Consider the following 11936-nt stretch of genomic DNA (forward strand, 5'->3'; position numbering starts at 1 on the left):
TGAAGTTTTAAACATATAAAAATACCAAAGATATTCAAAACAAATCCTAGACTAAATAGGACATTATTAAAAACGAAATTTAAATAATAAATAAATAACTATATGATATTAAAATCATAATCCTAACAAAAATAAGATTTTATGAAAAATATCTTTTATTTTTAAAACATAAATAAATAGAGTTTTACTTGGAGATAAATACTCAAAGTCAAAGGTAAATCCCTAACAACTAGGAGTGTTAAAATCCACGTTATTGACACTTAAAATTACCTTAAGACTAGGAGTTTTCTAGGAAAATTACTGACGTTATTTCTCATAAGTTCCGACAGGTTCCTTTTGGCACCGTGTTCCTCAATTATTCAAGTTTCTACATACTTACATGAATTCTAGAAAATAAATTCTTATTTTCTTCTTCATGCTTAATGACGCTCCAACTCAAGAGCCTCATGTTGATAGTTCCGCCTCTGGAACTTCTCCATGCTTGTTCCTACTCAGGAACTTTATACTCGTTGTTCCTCTTAGGATCTACTGAGGAACTGGTCTGTTTGTGTTCCTTTGAATAACTCTATTGCTGCATGGATACTTGATTTATTGACTTGAACTCTTCATGTTTTTTTCTTCATCAAACCTATATTTGTTTCGAATACATATTGGAACTCAAATATAGATTAGTCGTTTGCTAGTTGTCATCAAAACCATAAAGTCGGTGATGACAACCAATACAAGCAAGATGAAGAAAACTAAACTAATAAATTAACAAGTATGCAGTAGTTAAGGACACAAACTCTAAGTCTAATGGTACACTTATATAATTAGACTTCTCTTCTGAAGTTCCCTTCACTTCTTGAGTTCCTTTCAGGAACTTCACTTCTTCTTGTATATATCTTCAGAATTTTCCAACTAAATGATCTTTATTGATCATCATTAATTGTCCATGCACATCTAAAAAATACACCCATTAGTTAGATAATCATCATTTTTTCATAATCATCAAAACACTATATTACTCAACAAAATCCATTCTTTAAATAATTCAAATCCTCATTTAACAAAATTATATAATCTGAAAATTAATAACTCTATTATGTAGGATATACAATTTGAAATCTATAATTAAACCATAAAAACTATAAATTTACTTCAAGAAAACATAATTTAAATTGACAAAACATAATTAAAATCCTAACTTAAACATGATTAATAAATCGGAAATAAACTAATTTATAATATCAACATATAATCTGAATTCTAAATATATCATCAAAACTAATAATTTAAATCATGAAAATTAACATTAATTTACTAAAAGATAAATAATAATTTAAATAAATTGAAGGGGGAGAAATAACCAAAAAAGAGAGGAAGGATGAGGTGCTGGCCGACGTTAGTGCAGGCGCGACAGCGAGTGGGCGGCGCGGCTGGTGGCGCGGCAGCGAGTGGCCCGGCGCGGCTGGTGGCTTATAAGGAAAAAACATCATAAGTTGCCCTTAAAATAGGCTTATAAGTTGCCCTTTATAAGGGCAGCATATGGCTGGGTCACTTTTGTAAAATTATCAAAAGTTGCCCTTAACAAGGGCAACTTATAAGCTTATAAGTTTCCCTTGTTTGCAACAAGGGCAACTTATGTGAAACTTATAAGCTGCCCTTGTTGCAAACAAGGGCAACTTATAAGCTTCACATAAGTTGCTCTTGTTTGCAACCAGGGCAACTTATAAGTTTCACATAGTTGCTCTTGTTGCAAAGAAGGGTAACTTTTGAGTTTTTTTTTAAAAAAAAAAAAATCTGCAATATAATCCCTGATTTCTGCAATATAATTTATGATTTTTCAATATAAAATTCTGCATTATAATTTATAGAATACTGTTTCACCAAACATCAGCTTGACATTCCTCAAAAATGATATAAATTTCAAATTTCCAATAATATTACCGAATTAATTCAAATGTAATTAATTAAATCGATAAATAACAAAATAATGTAAGAGTCACAGATAACTACAAGCCTGCTCTATTTATTACACTGAGGGTAGTTCACAATCGTTGAAGTAAGTAGCCCACTTGTCTCGAACTTCATCCAACTCCTCTTGGGTAAAGGGCCCCTCCCTTGGAGCTAGTTTTGAAAACCTTTAAAAGAACAACGTACATGCAAACCAATAAATTAAATTAAGTTTCATATGCGAAAACAAAAATTATATTGTCCGCGAAAACAACTTTCTGAGTGTACTAAGATTCATTTCAAATTCTTTATGCACATCTAAGGCTCATTTGGCTCGATATAGATCATATTTGGCCAAAAATGGCATTTTCGATGCCAAATATCAACAAATGAACCTAAGGACACTTTCTAAATCTTTTTCATGATTCATATGATTATTTATATGTTTATAAGACTCATTTCAAGTTCGTTATTCACGCCTATATATGGGTCATTTGGGTCGATATAGGTCATTTATGGCCAAAAATGGCATTTTCGATCCCAACTACCAACAAAGGAACCTATTTCCACATTCTAACCCTTTTTCATGATTCATATGATTATTTATATGTTTATAAAACTCATTTCAAGTTCGTTATGCAAGCCTATGGGTCATTTGGGTCGATATAGGTCATTTATGGCCAAAAATGGCATTTTCGATCCCAACTCCCAACAAACGAACTTATATCCACATTCTAAACCTTTTTCATGATTTAGATGATTAGTTATATGATTATAAGACTCATTTCAAGTTTGTTATGTACGCCTATGGTTCATTTGGGCCGATATAGGTCATTTATGGCCAAAAATGACATTTTCGATCCCGGCCAACTACCAACAAACGAACTTATATTCAAATTCTAAACATTTTAAATGATTCATATGATTAGTTATATGTTTATGAAACTCATTTCAAGTTCGTTACTGTAAAACCTCGTATTTTTCTGTATTTATAAATATATTTTATTATATTTATAAAGTACTTTATTATATTTATAAAGTATTTTTATGAATTTAATTCCAATTTATGAGAATTAAATGTATTTTATTTTTAATTAATTTAATTATCAATTAATTACGAAAACCGTATTTTTATTAAATAAATTCAACGAATTTATTTAATCGGGATTTGTTGGGTCATGTTTTGAAAACGAATTTAATTTAATCAAAGCCCAGTTAAAATTCCATGATCAAACCCAACAAGGCTTGCGAGGATTAATTTTAGTTAAGCCCGGAAGTAAGCCCAACTCAAAACTCCCAAAACCTAGCCCATGTGGGAGAGAAAAACTATAAATACACCCCCTCATTAAACCCTCACAAATTTTTAGCAATCTCTCTCTCTCTCCTTGCGACACACACACCCCTTCGTCCGTCTTTGCCTTCGGCCCCAAGCAACGTGCGTTGCTTGGCTTGCTGCTTGCCGCGTGCCGCAGCCCTTGCCTCGCCTCACCTCGCAGCCCGCAGCCCAGCCTCGTGCTGCTGATGCTGCTGTTGCTCTCGCTCAGCACTCGCTTGCTCCCTCTCTTGCCCAGCACTCGCGTGCCCTCGCCCTCTCTTGCCCAGCACTCGCGTGCTCCCTCTATCGCCCAGCACTCGCGTGCCCTCGCCCTCTCTTGCCCAGCCTCGTCGCTGCCCCTCGCCCACGCAACAGCGCTGCTTGCTGCTCGTGTGGTGCGCTGCCGAGTGCTGTGGTGCGTGTGCTTGTTGTTGTCGTTGCTCCAACCCCCCCCACACACAAAACATCAATTGTTGTGTGTGTGTGTGTGCTGTTGATTGGTGATAATCAATTGTATACTTTTAAACTTTAATTTTCAGTTTTTAAATTGTTTTAATTATTATGATTATTTAATTATTTGGGTTATTTAAATTGATTGGAACGGTTATGAACACCGTATTTTATTATTGTCATATTTAAATTGACGAGATTGATTTTAATGGTTGAAATTATTATTTTCAGATTTAATGAATTAATAAAGTGTCAATTTTTAAGGTCAAAACATGGTTTTTATGATGACCTATTATTAGGATTTTAATTCCAATTGATTAGGCGATTGATTCACATAATTTAATGACGATTTAAATTATGGGAATCAACTTAAATTTTCAGATTGTTTATAAGCTTTAAAAAGTTGATTTTTAATGATTTCAAAGCTAAAAAGTCAATGTTTTTATGCTAGGACTTGAGTTGACTATTTGAGACTATTAAATTAACGAATAACGATTAATTTCTAATTAAACTAAGGGTTTTAGTTTCTTAAATAGTTTCTGGAAATTTAGTAATCATGATTAATAATTAAGTTTCTCCTGTGTGTTTATAGGAGTTGATTTCTAGTGAGTCGTGATTCGCATAGTGGCCCCCGTACTTAGGTATTCCAGGTACGTACAAGACTAGGGTGACCACCCATCCCTTGAGGACTTTGTGAAGTGTATTTAATGCGAATCATGTGAACTTATATGTTGGTAATTCATGTTTGATGTGTAGACAAGCATGTGATTATGATTATTGAATCTATGTGAACGAGCATGTTATGAATTGAATTATGCTTTATAGATTCTGTTGAACTATCATGTTATGGACTTTTATAATATAATCTTTGAACTATGTCAAGCATGTTGTTCAAGTTGGTTTGCATGTATGAGTTTATTATTTTTATTATTATTATTATTATTATTATTATTATTATTATTATTATTATTATTATTATTATTATTATTATTATTATTATTATTATTATTATTATTATTATTATTATTATTATTATTATTATTATTATTATTATGTTATAGTACGGGATGTCTAGCATATGTTGAGCCTATTGAATATTGCCGGAGTGCATTGTTTATTCTACCACAGGGGTAGAATATGTTTAGAGAGTCTATGTGAATTGAACTTAGGACAATTCGTGCTAAGGGCACACCCCACTTGTTAATAGGCAATGTCGGGCTATCTCAAACAGTGTTTTTGAGAAGGAACAATGGGAGTAATTTCACTTGAGTCCTATGTTTGATCACAAGTCCTAAAGGATTAAAATGAAGTGTCATTGTTAAGTTGTTTAATTGTTTAATTGTTTGCATGTTATGTTTTGTGTTGAGTCTTGAGTCGCCTTGAACATAACATACTAATTAATGTAAAGTGTAACCCGAATGAGCTTCAAAACTCTCGGAACGTATATGCCTTGAGTATGAACAATGGGGGTAGTCTGGTCGGAGAACCTGTACTCCTTGAATGATACAAGACGTTGTTTCATTCTTTCGTTTTTAGGCCGTTGTACATTGGAATTCCGTCGGTATGGTCCGACTGTCGGTAGGAGTCCGACTTGTTGTTATTTGGTGTATGGTGGGCTCCCATCACCCTTTTCTTTCCTTTTGAGGATACTTTATTTTACCCGTTCGAAGTTACTTTCTTTATTAAACTGTGAGTCAAGAGTCGTGTCAAGTGTCGAGTCTTGTCTCCATGCTTATTTGTTTATTAAATGGCTTTTGCATGTGGATTATTAATGAAGGAAATAATGCCCTTGGTCCAAGTATGCATTTAATGATAAGTCTAATAAATGCGGTTCAGTATTAATTGACAAGTTAATAATTCAGTGAGATCAAGTGAGCTGAATGCCTAGCTAGAGGCCACTTCAGTTCAAGTGGAATTAATGATATTAATCCACAACTTACTCTTGATTGAACCCGTAGGGTCACACAAATAGTACGTAAACGGATCAAGTATTTAATGGCATTAAATACTCCATCTATGAATATTCGGAATCGACGGATCTTGGTTTCAGTGCGAGCTGAGATCGTCAAAAGCAAGAAATGAATACTCCGGAAACGATGATATTGCCGGAAACGGAAATATGGATCGTATCGGGAATATGAATATTATCCAAGTCGTAGATGTTGCCGGAAACGGAAACATGGTACGTATCGGAAAATATTATCGGAAATGGAAATATTATCGGAATCGGAAATATTGCCGGAAACTGAAATATTGTCAGAATCGGAAATATTATCGGAATCGGAAAATAATTTCGGGAACGGAAATATTAAATATTTTTTCGAAACGGAAATTAATTCCGGAATTGGAAATGTTAAATATTGTTCGTATCGAAAATGAATTGCGAAATCAGGAATTTAATCGGAAAGTGTATCGTACGAATTAGCATCGGACGAGGCTTGCTAGACGAAGGCCCAGCACGAAGCCAGGCCGACGCCCAGTAAAGCCACACGCATCCAACACGCCAAGTGCTCGACCAGGCCCAGCGCAAGGCCAGGCCCAGCCAAGCCTTGGCGCGCGCGACAAGCTCAGCGATGGGCTGCGAGCATGGGCCTCAGCGCTGTGCGCTCGGCGTGGGCCGCAAGGCCTGCGTGCGGGCGCGTGGGGCTTGTGCGCTGCTCGTGTGCGTGACGAATCCTAATGCTATCGGAATTCGTGCATTGATTAAATCCTAATCCTAAAAGATTAAATTTATTATTTAGAGATCTAATAGGATTCTAATTAATAAATTAGTATTCTAACAGGATTCGAATTCCTTTTCCATAGTCCTATAAATATATGCCTAGGGTCATAATTTTAGGCACGAGTTTTCAATAAGTATTCATACAATAAAACAGTGATTTTTGAGCAGAAAAATCAGTCACTTTCTTGCCCCATAATAGCCGAAATTTATAGTACCTTAAGGGGGATTCTAGTTGGTCAATCTTAAGGCGGATCCGGACGTGCTGTGGACTATCTACGGAGGGACGACGCTTGGAGTCCTAAAGACTTGTTCTTGTTCGGTTCGGGCGCAGCTAGGGAGGGCACGCTACAAAGTGTATGCACCTAAATTATGCTAAATGATTATGTGTAAATAATATGTTTCCTGGCATTAAGGTTTTCCGCATGATTTATGTTTTGTCATATGTATCATAACCTAACAATTAATTCGTTGGGTGAAGCGTGTTAGGATAGTATGTTATTCTAGCTTGTTCGTACTCAGCTGTTGCTGACTTCGTGCTTCATGTCTTCTGGTCATGGCCTTTGCCTTAATGACCCTATGATGATCCATCAATTGCGCGCATTTGCGTTGTTGGGGAGTAGAATTTTAATAAAGCGGGTTTGTAGAGATAACTTGGGGGGAGAAGTTATCATGGGATTCGTGTTGAGAGTTTATTTCTTCCGTATTTTATAAACTCTATTTATAGTCATGACTACTACTTATAGTTAATGGATTTTGAAATATTTATTACTTTGGTTTTGGGCCTTGATGGTTCTAGTTTGTTTTAATGACCATTAACTATTTAATATGTTTGAAAGTTAGTTAAATTCCGCTGAGAATTCTGGTAAATAGCCTTAGCCGTTATCACGGTGGCGGTAATATCTTGGTAATTCCTTTGTTTTAAGTTGGAATTTTTTTTATAAAAAGCAAGGAATTATTAGGGTGTTACAGTTATGCACGCCTAAGGCTCATTTGGGTCGATATAGGTCATTTATGGCCAAAATGACATTTTCGATCCCAACTACCAACAAACGAACTTAGATTCAAATTCTAAACCTTTTTAGTGATTCATATGATTATTTATATGTTTATGAAACTCATTTCAAGTTCCTTATGCACGCCTTAGGGTCATTTGGGTCGATATAGGTCATTTATGACCAAAAATGGCATTTTCGATCCCAAATACCAATAAACGAACCTATTTCCATATTCTAAACTGTTTTCATGATTCATATGATTAGTTATATGATTATAAGACTCATTTCAAGTTCGTTATGCACGCCTATGGGTCATTTGGGTCGATATATGTCATTTATGGCCAAAAATGGCATTTTCGATCCCAACTACCAACAAACAAATCTATTTCCACATTCTAACCCTTTTTCATGATTCATATGATTAGTTATATGTTTATGAAACTCATTTCAAGTTCGTTATGCACGCTTATGGTTCATTTGGGTCGATATAGGCCATTTATTGCCAAAAATGGCATTTTCGATCCCAACTACCAAAAAATGAACTTATATTCAAATTCTAAACTTTTTCATGATTCATATGATTAGTTATATGTTTATATGACTCATTTCAAGTTCGTTATGCACGCCTATGGTTCATTTGGGTCGATATAGGTCATTTATGGCCAAAAATGGCATTTTCGATCCCAACTATCAACAAACGAACTTATATTCAAATTCTAAACCTTTTTAATGATTCATATGATTAGTTATATGTTTATGAAACTAATTTCAAGTTCTTTATGCACGCCTAAGGGTCATTTTGGTCGATATAGGTCATTTATGGCCAAAAATGGCATTTTCGATCCCAACTACGAACAAACGAACCTATTTCCATATTCTAAACGTTTTTCATGACTCATATGATTAGCTATATGTTTATGAAACTCATTTCAAGTACTTTATGCACATCTAAGGCTCATTTGGCTCGATATAAGTCATATTTTTAGGGGCAACTTAAATTTAATTGATGCTAAAAAAATGTTTTTAATAAGGGCACCAGTTAGTGGGAAATCGTGCATAACAAACAGGTTTAAAGCTTGTAAGTCCAATGGCACCAGTTCTGTGAATGAGTCTTATAAACATTCGTTCATTTTGTGAAATTAGGGACCGAAAATGCCATTTTAGGCTACATATGACCTATAACGCCTTAAACGAGCTTTCGATGTGCATATATTGTCATCTATGAATATGAGAAACCTTGAACTAATAATATTAACCATGTAAATGGTTAAGAATGAGTCCTTAGGTTCATTTTGTGAAAGTTGGGAGCGAAAATGCTATTTTAGGCTACATATGCCTATAACGACCCAAACGAGCTTTAGATGTGCCTAAATAGCTTGGAATGAATCTTATAAACCTTAAACTAATCATATTAAACATGTATTGTTTAGAATGTTTACTTAGGTTCGTTTTGTGAAATTTGGGAGCGAAAATGTGTTCAACTCCAACAACCTAGAGTTCAGATTAAAAAATTAACAAAATAAAGTTACCAAAACCTAAAAGCAAATAAGCAATGTTATTATTGACCAAGGGTGTTGACATAAAAGTAATAGGATAGGCAAGAAACAATAATATCAAAAGAAATTTCCGAAATAACATTCTATGTTCCCCTAATTTCAAGGAGAAAGGATACCTTGTACAGATTTGGGCTACCACACAGGCATTCAGCAAAAGCACCAGTAAATCCATCCGTTCCTTTGATAAATAGCCGCACCATGTCACGATACTGAATAGATAGATATTTTCAATCAAATGCAACTTCATTGAACTAGAATATAATAGCTAATAAGGCCCCTACCCCCTCTAGCACCATTCTTTTGGACCGCCTGTCCCTCTTTCTGAACTATAGGGAACTAGAGATTACATGTCCTTATGAGTTATGATATTTTCCAATTATTAGTTGTGAAACTCTGAAAATCATAGCACTCAAAGAGCTCCACAAACTAGGTTCGTAACCTTAAACAGTGATAGGTTTGAACTTGGAAGGAGAATAAAATAATACTTGTAGGCAATTAACACTTACATAGAAAATCTACTAGAAAAAATGATGATAAACGAACCTTTCCATTCCATTCTGACCAAATGCCCCAGTGAGGAAAAACACAAACTTGATAAAGCCCTCCACATTCCCATGGTTCCGCAATGAGCTGAAACAGGACATCATCAAATAGGTATTGAGTTTCAAGAAAATATATGGAAAGTTGTTTAAATCAGATCAGACATTGATGATAATCATGTTTGATTCAAAGAATTTTGATTGTAGCACATGAAGCTGGCTCAGTGAAAGTAGAATCCTGTTTAAGAATATTTAGATGCCACAATTTCACCTGTTTAACCACATGTGTTCTATTCACATACCACACATACACGTAGATGGGTCAAGCTCTACATGCTTATTGGTTCCCAGAAATCCCAGGATATCCGTAAGTGAGGCTAAAAACCATCACACAGCCATGTGAAGCGAGACTTAGAAGCTAAGGACTTAGAACCATCACACAACCATTTGTATCCGTGCTTATGGCATCGCCATGGGACTAAGATCTACCTGTATTTAGAAACGGAGGAACTATGTGCCTGTGAAGAGATAAAAAGGCTAAATCCTCTGATAGTCACAGGCAGATAAAAAAAAACAAATCCTATTGCACCCAAGAAAGATATAAATGAAGGGAACTCATTCTACTGTAAGCGTGAAGAGAGGTGCAAGAACAACAAAGTTGAAAAATATAGTTAGTATTCACCTTTACTCTACAAAGTACACGATCATTGCTATCATATCAAGCACTGGGGGAATGTGATATGTTCATATTTTATAGTGTTTTTACCCCCGTCCCTTAGTACTTTTTGATCTCAAATGAGCTATTCGGAGCGATTTTTAGTACTAATGTGCTCCTTGTAGTGTTTTTGTAGTTTCAGGTTCATCATTGTAGGAACTAGCATAATTTTGTGCATTTCCTACTCATTTGAGAGCACAAACATTAAGTTGGAAGAGTTTTGAAGCAAAGCGAATAACGAAAGAAGTAGGAAAATGATTGTAATCCACTATTTTAATCATAATTAGAGTTCTACAACTCCAAATGAAGTAATTCTAATAGGGTTGGATTATATACTTCATTATCTTTCCAACAAGTGGTCACTCGCCTAATTCCGACGAATAACGAAGGAGATATGGAGTTTTGAAGATAGAGGATCGTGTAGTTTGTACGCGCGCCTGATCGGGCGGGCTTCGCCCGATCCGGATCGGGCGGTCATTCTGGGCGCTGTTCTGGGCATTTTGCAACCGCCCGATCGGGCGGAATTTCGCCCGATTGGGCCGCCTGTCGAGCAGAATGCCCGATCGGGCGGCCGTCTGCCCGATCGGGCGACGCAAACCCCTGCTGCTTTTTCGCGAGTTTTTATTTCTGGTTTTGGGCTATATTTTGGGCAAACTATAAATACTAGCCCCTTTTAGTTTATTTCTCTTAATCTAGTATTCTCTCTAAATTTGTTCCAAGACTTAGTTTTTATTTTCAATAAAAGATTCAAGCTTTCTTATTTCGTTGTTCTTCAATTAGGTATTGCTTCTTACTTTAATTTATTGTTTTGCTTTAATCATGTTTTCAATCATATTAATTGCTTTGCTTATTGGTAATATGTGTGAGTAGTCTAATTTCCAGGGTTTGGGGATCCATGAATAATTATGAAGGGATGATTGAATATTGTTGATTGTTGGTATTGTAATTGATTCCTATTGATTGGTTTATTCTACTATGCTATTAGATTTGCGTAGGTTTAATTGTGATAGTCTAGCAATATCAAGTTAAGATTCGAGAGATGCAATTTGATGTTTAGGCTTGTGTCAATAGGTGGAATTAGGATTAATACGTAGCGAGAGCCCGTTAACTCTAAGTCTATGATTAGTATCGACTCGAGAGAGCATGCTAGTCTAATTAATTACTTTATTGATTATTGTCGATTGTTTATCATCCTGGATTGTTATTCATTGGTGAACCTATGCCATAGATTCTTTAATAGCTGAATTCTTATTTGTTTAATTATCGTCGTAGTCTTAGCATATAAACCAACCAACTCTTGTTTTCCAATAGTCTAGATTAGTTGATTAATAGTAGAAAGAACACTGTTTCCCTGTGGATTCGATCCTGACTTCCCTTGCTACCTAGCTAGTGGACTTAGGTTTATTTTTGATAAGGTAATACGACTTTAGCCTGTCAAATTTTGGCGCCGTTGCCGGGGAAATGGTTTAATTTTTTGCTATTAATTTTATGATCTAGATTATTTTCTTTAGTCTCATAGAACTTCCTGTTCTTTGAGACCATGTATATATTTTATTTTCTTTAGTTTATTTTTTTAATTTTTTTTTTTAACTTTTCTATTTTTAATTTTTTTTCCCCTGAAAAAATGGATTATTACTCTTTCCCTCAATTCGTAAATGAGCCTTTATGGGTGTATTTTGATAGGCTAAATGATTTTATTGGTTACCACA

At 35.0% G+C, this 11936-nt stretch overlaps 1 protein-coding gene across 1 annotated transcript; it reads right to left on the reverse strand.

Annotated features, from left to right (window-relative positions):
- Positions 1-1821: 1821 nt before the first annotated feature.
- On the reverse strand, positions 1822-10185 carry LOC130469069 (uncharacterized). The gene is made up of 3 exons (XM_056838064.1): positions 9517-10185; positions 9090-9182; positions 1822-2123 (listed from the first exon to the last, which is right to left on the reverse strand). Exons 1-3 carry the CDS (start codon positions 9618-9620, stop codon positions 2015-2017), a joined length of 306 nt encoding a protein of 101 aa, XP_056694042.1. The 5' UTR covers positions 9621-10185; the 3' UTR covers positions 1822-2014.
- Between the last annotated feature and the right edge of the window lie 1751 nt (positions 10186-11936).

The sequence above is a fragment of the Spinacia oleracea genome, chromosome 3 (assembly GCF_020520425.1).
Source record: "Spinacia oleracea cultivar Varoflay chromosome 3, BTI_SOV_V1, whole genome shotgun sequence".
Taxonomy (NCBI): domain Eukaryota; kingdom Viridiplantae; phylum Streptophyta; class Magnoliopsida; order Caryophyllales; family Amaranthaceae; genus Spinacia; species Spinacia oleracea.